General features: G+C 53.3%; 2 protein-coding genes across 2 annotated transcripts; both read left to right on the forward strand.

Moving 5' to 3' along the window:
- The first annotated feature begins 1,083 nt into the window (after nucleotides 1-1,083).
- On the forward strand, nucleotides 1,084-2,623 carry LOC120665143 (probable WRKY transcription factor 41). The gene is made up of 3 exons (XM_039944603.1): nucleotides 1,084-1,556; nucleotides 1,671-1,781; nucleotides 1,935-2,623. Exons 1-3 carry the CDS (start codon nucleotides 1,264-1,266, stop codon nucleotides 2,434-2,436), a joined length of 906 nt encoding a protein of 301 aa, XP_039800537.1. The 5' UTR covers nucleotides 1,084-1,263; the 3' UTR covers nucleotides 2,437-2,623.
- A 7,865-nt stretch (nucleotides 2,624-10,488) lies between these two features.
- On the forward strand, nucleotides 10,489-11,102 carry LOC120664864. Its single transcript, XM_039944238.1, has one exon. It carries the CDS (start codon nucleotides 10,489-10,491, stop codon nucleotides 11,053-11,055), a length of 567 nt encoding a protein of 188 aa, XP_039800172.1. The 3' UTR covers nucleotides 11,056-11,102.
- Nucleotides 11,103-12,496: the final 1,394 nt, after the last annotated feature.

Here is a 12,496-nt window from a genome sequence, read left to right on the forward strand (position 1 = left end):
ATACCTAACCATTGTGGCTGCAGGTGACAAACACGCAAACCTGTATTATAGGCAAGCTGCTGACGCTAGCTATGCTTACGCAAGGCTCTGATGTCTCGGCTACATGGCCAACCGGTTGACTTTTCCCTTTTTTTTATATATACTGTGTTAAAATAGACCTTTTGTTTGTTTCAAAGAGATATTTTTAGCACTCAGGTGCAGCCTGATTTTACATGACAAAGCTTGTTGTGGCTATACCATCGTTCTATTTTTTTTTCCGATAAATTTGAAATATCAGAAATGTCAAGGATTTTGACCATAAAACCCCACTATAGGTTGATCCGCAAACTTTTTTCTTGTTCCATGTCTCCTGTTCCAGATCTGTTATGGCAACTTGTAACTAGGGATGGTAAAGGGCCTTGAAATTTAATTTAGATAATTGACGGATCAAGTCCTAAAAGAGCCACGCTTTTATCCTATACAGTTATAAGCTAAAAATATATAAAGGGCCATAAGCAATTACCACTACTTATAACTAGGGTGCACATGCCACAGACTTTCGTTCTCTGCAATCATGCCTCATATTTTTTAGTGGAAAAAAAACAAGCTTACGTCACGTGTTAAATTCAGCGGATTGGCTAGGGAAACCATAGAGAATTAGAGATTCCTTCAAATAATAATGATAGGGACAGTATTATAGCTTTCCCTTCTCCAGCTCTCACGCGGCAGGTCAGTTGACATCGATGAGACCAAATGCATGTATCCACTGTCCACACCAGCCAGGGTTCACAGCTGCAAGCTGGACTGCACGTGTAGCATTCCAACTCTACGCAGGGCTGAATTTCCAAGTCTGCAATCAGAAGGGAAAGACGCTCACTTTTAGGTCTTTGGATCAGGTTAGATTTGAGTCACCAACTCACCATCAGCTAACCACTCTTTTGTTTGGTCCATCAGGGGAGAGCTGACCCCCTTGCAAGTGGCAATTTTGTGGGGGGTCATTCTGATTTCTGACCCACACTCTCAGTTAATTAAAACAACGCCCGCGTGCATGCTCCACGACGCTGCTTCCCCCCTTCGTAAGCTGAAACAGTGCAGACACACCTAGCCGATTAATCAGTCAGTAATCTACCAATCTCACAGGGCGGCAAGCTCAGCTCGTAGCTCTATAAATGGGGTGGCTCATTCTCCAAGAGCTTCACGCCCCAAAATCGGCACAGGACAAAAGGAAGAAATAGAGATCGGTCAGATCAGATCAGATCAGAGCAAGGGAGAAGGGTGGCAGCAATGGCGGCGCCCGCTACTGCGGCATCTGAGCTCGTCGCCAGGGGGAGGAAATCGGCTGCCTCTCTGCGGGGCATGCTCGGCCCGCAGCCGGCGGTCCGTGCAGGCGCAACGCCCCACGGCCTTCAGCTTCAGGATCTGGTTGAGCAGATCCTCAACTGCTGCGACCGAGCTCTCGCGGCGCTGCGCGCTGCCACGGAGGATGCTGCGGCTGCCAGCAGCGCCAGGAAGCGCCGCAAGCCGGAGCAGGGCGCAGTTCCTATTCCGGCGACGATTTCCAACTCCAAGAGGATGAGGTAACCAATAGTCTAGTCCAGCTCGATCATGATGAGTTCATGACTTCATTTTCATGAGTGATTGATGTATCGTCTTCAGTTCTGGTTCTAGAACGTTAACATAGTGATCTCCAGGCTAAGAGGTGGCGAGAGGGCGACACGAGCTGAGAAGAGGCGGACAATGGAGGATGGCTTCGTCTGGAGGAAGTACGGGCAAAAGGACATCCACGGCAGCAAACACCCGAGGTGGAGACCTGTTCTCAATTCTGATTACAAGATTATGATCTGAACTCCTCATCAAATTGTTAAGCCCCTCTGACTGGAACTGGAAACCATGGATGCACGCAAGAGACCAATCACACTGATCTTCATCTTCCATCTGCTCGTCCGCATGTGCAGGCTCTACTTCCGCTGCACCTACAAGGACGACCACGGCTGCATGGCCAGGCGGCAGGTGCAGCGGTCGGAGGCGGACCCCTCCGTCTTCCACATCACCTACTTCGGCGAGCACACCTGCTGCCGCGACGACGGCGTCGCGGAGTCGCCGGCGCCGTTCGTCATCAACTTCGGCGCGAGCACGAGGGACGGACAACAACTAATACGCGGTTCGCTCTGGTCGTCTTCCTGTGACGACGACGGCGGCCTAGCGGTTAGCGAGACATCAGATTTGTGCCACTCGCCGGAGGTGAAAGAGGTGCGAGCGGGCATGGGCAACGTGCCTGATGAATCAAGCAGCGAACAGTCAACGCCGCCACCGGTGCCGGAGCTGACAAGTATGAGCTCGCCGGAGTGGGATTCTTTGGACGGTTGCCTGCTCTGGGACGACATCGGCCTCGGCGGAAGCTTGTTTGACGACATTGACAAATTCGCCCCTCTCGATTGCGTTGGATTGTTTCAATAGGAGTGGTGTCACCGTGTCAGAGATCGGTAGGGGTGTAGCTTAATTAATTCGATCTGTGCAGTCTGTGCTACTAGTATGTACGGTACGTGAAGTGATCTGTTGTGTTGTCACTCATCAGGCCTCTTAAACTCAAAGGGGAAAATTATGGCGTGGGAGGAGTAATAAACATTGTTCCGCGGTTCGCATATATGGATCTCTATCGACGTCCAACAGGAAAATCAATACTAGATTCTTATCGATATTTCATATTTTGTATTCATGATTTGTTGGGTGAGGACATAAGCGGCTGGTGAGCCCTGCTTTGTCCTTACTGCAAGTCTGAAACCCAGAGAGCAAGTTCTTGAGAAAAAAATATTAGTCGTTTTGGCTTTTCTAGATGCATAACTTCTAGATATATATTATGCTTATATGCATAACAAAATTTATGTAACTATAAAACTAAAACAATTATTAATTTGGACGAAGGAGTATTAGGTTTATTCTTAAATGAAGCCTTCACGATCTATTTTAAGGGATCGATCAATGTACTATTTCTGATCGCGCCAAGTTGATTTCTATTTAAAAGGGTCATCGATTAGCCCTTGCATGACCATACCTTGAGGTAAGATCGTTGGTTTAATTTGTATCTTTTAAAATATCAGCATATATATTGTTATTAGTTAGATTTCTGCAATCTATCGGTCGACCATTATAGATTCTAGCAAATAGCTAGTATAGTGCTGACACGGTCTAGTGACATGGCGGAGCGGCGATGGTTATGGTTGGCACTGTTTACAGACCTGCAATGGTCAGTTGATCATTGCAATTGATAATTAACGAGAGGCCAGGCAATCGCCAAGAAAGGTGGGGGCATCATGCATCATGGTTCATGGAAAAATGTGGCCTATTGTCATGACACTGTTGACATGGGTATATAGGAATCAGAACCAGTGAACTCTCATGTACAATCTATAAGTAGATGATCTTTGAGATGGCTGGAACTTCTCAGTAGAAATATCTATTTCTATATGGTTGCCGGCTGAGGAACTGATTGCCACTTTTTTTTTTGAATGATCAATGGGGGAGAGCATCTCTATCTGAATTGTATTAAAACAGTATAGCAGACCACATATCAACAATCCTATTTTAGGGGAAACGAGGCAAAACCCTACATTGCTCGGTTCATTTGAGAAAATCGGGCTAAAACCGCGACATGCTACCTAGCTGAACTAGGTCTCAAGCAGCACCTTGCATCATAAGGCGAATTGTGGCATGACACAGATAACCACACGTCCTAGCATAAGGACTCAAATGTGCCATAACTACTGAAAAAGCCCACAACACATGACATCATGCATCGAGTTTGGAAGATGCAAGCCACAACACATCGGGCGCAATGCTTTTTCTGCACATCAGTCGGCGCTTCCAAGCACCGACCAAGTGTAGAAAGGGTAGAATCACAACGACAACGCCTTTATGGAGGTAAATGGCACCAAGAATGTCGTCGTCGTTGAGACCTGCTAGATTCCGGTATGGCTTTCGCTAGCGACACCACCGACTATGTACCTCACTGCTTGAGCTCTTAGCAGCTCGCATGAGCCTCAGCCCCCACCAGCAGCACCAGCCCCAGGAGTTCCATCCTGGGCTTCTGCGCACAGCACCTTTGAGCTACGGCTCCACCCGTCCCGATACCGCACCCACCCCTACTATGCAGGCGCCGCACCCAGGGACGGAGCTAGGAATCAATGAATACTCTCGTAGCGCAGCAATATGCTCTTAGGTAGGTTGAGATACCAATGAGTTCGATTACTTGCTTGCTTTAAAAATAATTTTGGTGCAAACTCTTGTCGCGTGGAACCACAAGAGGATTGCAACCAATCTGTTCCATATATAGCCTTAGTGTACTATTGATCTATCTAGGTCTATGGTCTTCTAATCTTTTTATAGGTGTGTAGTACATGTAATGCGACTAGGCTATGGGTATAGTGTTTATATGCGTACATGCAACCGTGCATTAATAGATGCTACAAATGTATATAGATGATTAGTATAGAAAATATTAGAAATAATGAATCAAATGGTATTTTTAAGTGATGGTAGTAGAAAAAGGGGCAAGGGGCGAGGGGCGCTAAATTTCTAACAAAGCGAGGGAATGCTGCAAGAAAGGGTCATGGTGAGGCCACGTGTCGAGCGCCAATTGGCGAGGTCTGCAGTGTTGACGCGGGAGTAGGAGGCGTCGAAAGTAGTTTAGGGTTAAATGTGTGAATATTTAGAAACCAGAGTTGCCAAAAGAATATACTCCCTCCATCCAACTATCCAAGGCTCATTACGAAATCTGAAAATCCAGATATGTAAGGCATATTTTGGTTTTCCTCAAGAGTGACGCTTCAGGAATTGGTGCGGCAGTAATTCATCACATGCATGCCTCGGGAGTGAAAGCACATGCAGAGAGTAATCAAATCAGTAATAAATGCCGATTGTTCTTTGCCCAAGAAAAACCAATGATGAGAGTGCTTTCCTTAGTCTTTGAGCCAAGCAAAAATAGGCCTTGCATAGTTGAATAGAGGGAGTATTTATTATATGAACGTATTCGGTGCAAACCAACCTCTTAGTGTAACTGTGCAAATTTCTAATCTGGGCCACAAGATCAACATCCAATGTGGTGTGCAGGGGGAGTGAGAGGGGGGATTTGCAAAAGTGTGATTAGAGGTGGGCGGTCCCTTGGATGTTAATCATGTAGCTTAGATCAGAAGTTTGCAAGGTTGCACAAAGAGATTGGTTTGCACTAGATACATTCCCATTTATTATACTATCCTTGATATCGAAAAAGCTAGCCAAACAATTTATGTTAGCTGAAAATGATCATGATTACTTAAAGATCATACTTTGTGAAATATATAATTGAAATACATTGACACGAGTATAATGGATAAAAATATTGGCTGTATCTATACTAGATTAGTGTATTCTTTTTCATATTTATATAATCATCGCCGTATAAGCATTACGGAAAATCATAACCCCTTCGGTATGCCACCCCTTACCTTATCTCCCACCGCTCCTTCTGCTGCTCGAGATCCTTGTTAGGCCTACATGTGACTCGCCGGTTGCACCATTTTCTCCCGGCGTTAACTCGCGAGTAACTCGCCGCCCGTGCCTCCGTGTGTCAGTGTCCGTGTTGGGATATGGGGTAGCAAAAACAAAACTTTTCTACCGCATAAACCAGGAACACTACTGTTAAAGATCACATAATTAACACTAGATGCGCGGATGCGGAACTTATGTAGCACATCGATGTCATGCAGATGGAAGCCGGCAGTGCAGTTGCGAGAACCTCCTCACGAACGGCTCGTCCTTGTGCAGCAGACGCGACATCTCCAAAGTATCGACACATACGGGAAGAAGTGGCGCACTACGGAATGCTAGATCCGCGAGAACGACCTAGGGCTTAACGCATGAGGATGCGGCAGCAGGGAGGGTGCAGCCTCCTTGGGATGGGCACCAAAGGTGAGGGGGCGGCTAGGGCTTTCAGGTCTGGCACCCCCTTCCCCTTCTCTGCTTATATAGGCCTTGGGGCGCCCCTAGGTGGGCTCCTTTTGGGCCCCACTTTGGGCGCTCCCTAATGGGCTAGATAAAGTCCATTAGTACACCTAAACCCAATTTAATTTGGATCTCATCCTTATTAGGCTTCTGGGTCCTTAAGTGTGTGACTCTATGGGCTCACGTGCGAATAGACATGGCCCGAGTACTACTACTCACCAATAGTTGATAGCGGTCTCTAGCAAGACGTGTCAACTCCTATGCGCACGCAAATCATATCTGACGAGCCATCACAATCTTATACATGTTATTCCTTTTGCCTCACTATATTTGGTCTGGCTCTAAGCTGACCACTCTTTCTCAATCCTATGATTCGAAATCCTTGGTTAACTCTTAACCCCAGCATAGCCGCACATTTCTCGATCCGATCACTCGAGGGGCTCAGAGATATCTCTCTTTTGCAGAAAGAGGCAAATCCCATCTTGTCGGGTGCCACAATTAGGGACACCCTAACTGTAGTACTAAGACCACTTTCGAAAACACAAACACATGTTAAGGCAACTGGGCCCACAAAGGCCCCCGGCCTCCTTCCAAATCCGGAAGAAAGGAAAGGATTCAAAGAAGCCCAGCATGTGGCCCATTCGCACCCTCTCAGGCCCACCGAACAATCTCCGCCCCGCTCGAGGGTAGCGGATCTACCCTCGGGCGGGTCATTCATCTCCGCCTCGCTCGAGGGCTCCCCTCGGGACCCTCGACCGCGCAATCGCATTTCCGCCTCGCTCGAGGACAGCGGACCTACCCTCGAGCGGGTGGCCAATCTCCGCCTCGCTCGAGGCCATCTCTCGGCACAAGGGACAAATGGCCCCGCCGCCCAACCGACCGCCGTACAAAGGCATTAAAGGCCAGCTACTCCGCCACGGCTCAAAGGACGGGCGGCGTCAGACTGCCACTCCCGCAGTGGATGTGACCGGCGTCCCGTCCACTGACCCCGGTCACCGCTTTGCCACCCCAGCCGCTGTAGCAGCACTGTGGAGCATTCAACGCGGTACAAGACAAGTTGGCGCCGCCCCCGTTACTGTCACGCCGACATCAACCATCCGAACACACCTCCCCCTGGGGAAGGGGTCTGGCGATGTCACGTGCCCTTCCGAGAGGGGCACTCTGCATGCGCGGGCGGGACCCCAGACCTCCCTCTTGTGGGGTCCAGGACTTCCACGCGCTCCCGGACCTACTAATGTGCACGCCCGCACCCCGACCAGGGGGTCTGGGACCGTCCCACGCCATTACTACCGCTGGGACTCTGCAGGACGGCCGCTGCCATCTCCACGGGACCAAGGACGGAGCCCAGGATGACGGCGACGTGCGCCACCTTCCCACAGTACACTTCCTACAGTGTTCGACCACTGTACCCGCGATTCAGGGGAAAACGACGACTTCCGCGCCCCTACACTCATGTACACCGCCCCTCCTTACAACTATAAAAGGAGAGGGTGGGCTTCCTTTTAAGGGGGTGAAAAAACTTTCTCCAATCTAAGGTGGGCAGCAGGTTCTCCGGTTTTTCTCCCTTAGAAAGGCCTCAGCACTACTGAGCACTGACCTCAACCGACTCCACTCCTAGCAGAGACTTGGGAGCTCCCCTCCCTCTCTCACCTCGCTTGTATCCCCTACAACAAGCACCCCGGGTGCAAGATAATACAGTGCCCTCGCACACCCCCTTTGCTGGACGTACGGCCCCGCGGCCGGAACCAGGATAAAACCGTGCGTTACTGTGTTGCCTCTTGCATCATCATCTGGGACGAGGAAACACGCAGCATTTACTAGTTGAGATTCAGGCCCCCCGGGTCAGAACACCGACAGTTGGCGCGCCAGGTAGGGGAGCCGCGTGATATTTTTCTCTCTTTTTTCCCATTTGATCTCCAGGAATGGCGTGCGGATCCAACCCATACCCTATGGGTGTTTCGGATCCGTTCCCAGCGGGACGCGTGGTCTCGTTCGGGAGTCTCGAGTTCAGGGCAACCGGCAACGGTTACACCATGCAGCTCCTCTCCTCCGAACGCAACCTCATCGCCCCGACTTCGCCAGCCCGGCGCAACAGGCGCTCGGGTCAGCGTTCACGACAAGCACGCGCGGGGCGGCGTCGTGCGGCCCGCCACAGCTCCCCCACGTGGGTCGAGGCTGGCGTGTCGCAACTCAGCATCACAGCTAATGGGGCAACCGTTTCATCATCGCGTGCCTCGGCGTCATCTGCGCCAGCGCCATCGCCTGCGGCAGCACTAGTGCCTCCCAGGGGGGACTCGACTTCGGCGTCGCCCTTCCCCTTCGGGATGCGCAACGCTGCCGCCCGCGCCTCGTCAACCGTCGCTGACTTCATCGAGCATGAGGATCTGCCGGGTCATCATCTTCGGTCGACTCGCAGCCTCATCGCGTCATCCCCTGACGAATCCTACCCCGAGACGGCGAGCTCGATCGCCGACGACGTCGACTTCTTCATAAACAACTTCACGGCCGAGGAGGCCGAGGACTACTCCGGGGTCCGCGACCCCGACGCCCTCCGCGAGTTCCAGCTGGCGGCGGCCTACTGCCTCACCTGCTCTGAGGACTCCAGCGAGGGGGATTTCGATCCTTCCAGGGAATGCTTCATGGCGGACCTCGCGGACGAGCAAGACGACAATGCTCCAGCCAACGACAAGGACGGCGGGGCGGACGTACGGGCAAAGCAACCGGCAGTCCCGCCTGCAGCCCCTTCCTCGTCAAGTTCAGCGGCGCGACAAGTTCAACTGGAGCAGCTCAACGAGCTTCAAGCCAAGCTCGACAAGCAGCGTCGACAAACCCATGAGCTACGCGCCGCACTCAAGCAGCAGCGTACCGTGCCTGGTGCACACGCCCAGGCTGCGGGACGTGTTGCCCGCGAACGCATCCTGGCCAACGACAACGTCGACAAATCCCCGGAACTGAAGACGGCGGGCGAGAAGCTCGTCGCTGCGGCTTACCTTCTCCAAGCTATGCCCGAGCCATCGACACCCTCGGGCCGCAACCTGCGCCGCGAGGCACAGGAGCTCATCGAGCAAGCTGCCGTGCAGCAGGCCGAGAGTTCTGCGTCTCGCATGCGCTCGAAGGCCCCGGAGCAGTGTGATGGGACTGCGCACCAGGACCGTGAGGTTTCTGTGCACACACCCCCAGCGGGGAGGGGCAAGGCAGCTGTAGTGCTCGCTGCGAGGGCACCCTCGGTGCGCGAGCGCATCGGGAGAGTTCTCGTAAGGGAGCGAATCCGCGACACTCGCGGACACGCCGGCGACGGCGACGCCCGCAACGTCATCGACACCGAGCACGACAGGGGTGAGTCACCGGAGCCCCCGGGCACCCGTGTGTTCAGCCGGGAGATTCGAACCGCGCCTTTTCCCCCGCGCTTCCGACAACCCAACACCCTCGTCAAATACTCGGGCGAGACTGATCCTGCAGTCTGGCTTAACGACTACCGCCTAGCATGCCAGCTAGGCGGCGCGACGGAGGATGCGGCTATCATCCGCAACCTTCCTCTCCATCTTGCTGACGCCACACGAACGTGGCTCGAGCACCTGCCTGCGGGCCAGATCCACGACTGGGCCGACTTGGTCCACATCTTCGTGGGCAATTTCCAGGGCACGTACGTGCGCCCTGGGAACTCCTGGGACCTCAAAGGGTGTCGTCAGAAGCCCCGCGAATCCCTGCATGACTACGTGCGGCGCTTCTCCAAGCAGTGCACCGAGCTCCCCAGCGTCACCCACGTCGAGGTCATTAACGCTTTCCTCGAGGGTCCGACGTGCAGGAATCTGGTGCATGAGCTCGCGAGAAGCCGACCCGTTAATACCAACGAGTTGTTCGACGCTGCCACCAACTTCGCCGCCGGCGAGGAGGCTGTTGGTGCCATCTTCGACGACAAATCGAGCATGCGCAAGGACGATGCGTCCGCGGAGGGCGGCAGCGTCAAGCCCAACACCCTCGCCAAGAAATTGAAGCGGGGGAGGAAGGGAAAGAAGCCGGTCCCACCAAACCGGCGTGAGTCGGGGCAGGCGGAGGACTCCGAGGAGGCCTTCGCTGCCGCCCCAGACCGCAAAGGTCCTTGAGGCCCCCCTCGAGGTGGCGGTGGCCAGTTCGACGACATGCTTAAGAAACCGTGCCCTTATCACAAGGGGCCGGTCAACCATACCCTCGAGCAGTGCGAAATGCTCAAGAAGTACTATAACCGCGTCGCACATCGCGACGAAGACAAGAAGAAGGATGCGGGCGACAAAGGTGGAGATGACGAGTTCCCCCCCAGTGGAGAACGCCTTCTTCATCTTTGGAGGAGCAACGACGAATATGACTTCTCGGCAGCGCAAGCGCGAGCGCCGCGAGGTCTTTTCCGTCACCAAGGCCACGCCATCCTACCTCGACTGGTCGAAGGATACCATTGCCTTTGGCCGCAAGGACCACCCCGACTACGTCCCGCATCCGGGACGGTACCCGCTCGTTGTCGACCCCATCATCGGCAACACTCGCTTCTCCAAGGTGCTCATGGACGGAGGCAGCGGCCTCAACATCATGTACGCCCCAACCTTGGAGCTCATGGGGATCGGACTAGACAGGCTTCGCCCCAGCAAGTCGCCATTCCATGGCGTTGCGTCGGGGAAGCGAGTCCAACCCCTCGGCCAGATCGATCTGCCTGTGTGCTTTGGCACAGCAGCCAACTTCCGCAAGGAGGTACTCACGTTCGAGGTGGTGGGATTTCGAGGGTCCTATCATGCCATTCTTGGTCGTCCTTGCTACGCCAAGTTTATGGCCGTCCCCAACTACACCTACCTCAAACTCAAAATGCCGGGTCCAAAGGGCGTCATCACCATTGGCTCTTCGTTCGAGCACGCCTACGAGTGCGACGTTGAGTGCGTTGAGCGCGCGGAAGCTCAAGCGGAGGACGAGGCCCTCGCAGCCACCCTCGACAAAATGGCTAGCGAGGCCTTAGACTCCACGCACCGACACGCCGGGAGCTTCGAGCCCGCCGAGGGTATCAAGAAAGTACCCCTCGACCCAAGCCACTCCGACCACAAGGTGTTGCAGATCAGCGCCACCCTCGATGACAAATAGGAAGTGGTGCTCGTCGATTTCCTCCGCGCCAACGCAGATATCTTTGCGTGGAGCCCCGAGGACATGCCTGGCATACCGCGGGAGGTCGCCGAGCACTCTCTTGATGTCCGACCCAACTCCAAGCCGGTGAAGCAGCGCCTAAGACGCTTCGACGAGCTCAAGCGCCGGGCGATCGGCGAGGAGTTGCAGAAACTTCTGGCGGCCGGATTCGTCAAAGAGGTATTCCATCCCGAGTGGCTAGCTAATCCAGTATTAGTGAAGAAAAAGAGTGGGAGCTGGAGGATGTGTGTAGACTACACTAGTTTAAATAAGACATGTCCGAAGGTTCCCTTTCCTTTGCCACGAATCGATCAGATTGTAGACACTACTGCGGGATGTGAGCTCTTGTCCTTTCTTGATGCTTACTCCGGTTACCACCAAATCAAGATGAAAGAGTCCGACCAGCTCGTGACTTCTTTTATCACTCCTTTCGGCATGTACTGCTACGTTTCGATGCCCTTTGGCCTCAGAAACGCCGGAGCCACCTATCAACGGTGTATGCTCCACGTTTTCGGAGACCATCTCGGGCGCAACGTAGAAGCATATGTCGACGATATCGTTGTGAAATCCAGGAAGGCGGACGACCTGGTTGCTGATCTCAGGATCGCATTCGACTGCCTACGGGCTAAAGGGGTAAAACTAAATCCTGAGAAGTGCGTATTCGGGGTGCCTCGAGGCATGCTCTTGGGTTTCGTTGTCTCCCAGCGAGGCATCGAACCCAACCCTGACAAAGTCTCGGCCATCACTCGGATGGGACCAATCCGAGACTTGAAGGGGGTACAGAGGGTCATGGGATGCCTAGCGTCCCTTAGCCGTTTTATCTCACGTCTCGGCGAGAAAGGCTTACCCCTGTACCGACTCTTGAGGAAAACCGAGCGCTTCACGTGGACCCCCGAAGCTCAAGAAGCCCTTGAAAGGCTGAAGGCATCGCTCACTCGAGCTCCCATTCTCACACCACCTACGGACGGCGAGCCCCTCTATCTGTACGTAGCCGCGACGACCCAAGTGGTCAGCGCGGTGATCGTGGTCGAAAGACAAGAGGAGGGCCATGCTCAGCCCGTCCAACGACCAGTGTATTACATCAGCGAGGTGTTGTCTGAAACTAAGACACGCTATCCACAGATTCAAAAACTGCTCTACGCAGTGGTTTTGGCTCGGCACAAGCTGCGCCACTACTTCGAGGCTCACCCCGTCACCGTGGTCTCATCTTTCCCCTTGGGAGAGATAGCTCGCAACCGGGAAGCCGAGGGTAGAATTGCCAAATGGTCTGTGGAGCTGATGGGAGAAACACTCACTTACGCCCCTCGCAAAGCGATCAAGTCCCAAATCTTGGCCGACTTCGTGGCCGAGTGGATGGACACTCAGCTACCCCCATCGCAAATCCAGGGCGAATGCTAGACTA

Source organism: Panicum virgatum, chromosome 3N (assembly GCF_016808335.1).
Source record: "Panicum virgatum strain AP13 chromosome 3N, P.virgatum_v5, whole genome shotgun sequence".
Taxonomy (NCBI): domain Eukaryota; kingdom Viridiplantae; phylum Streptophyta; class Magnoliopsida; order Poales; family Poaceae; genus Panicum; species Panicum virgatum.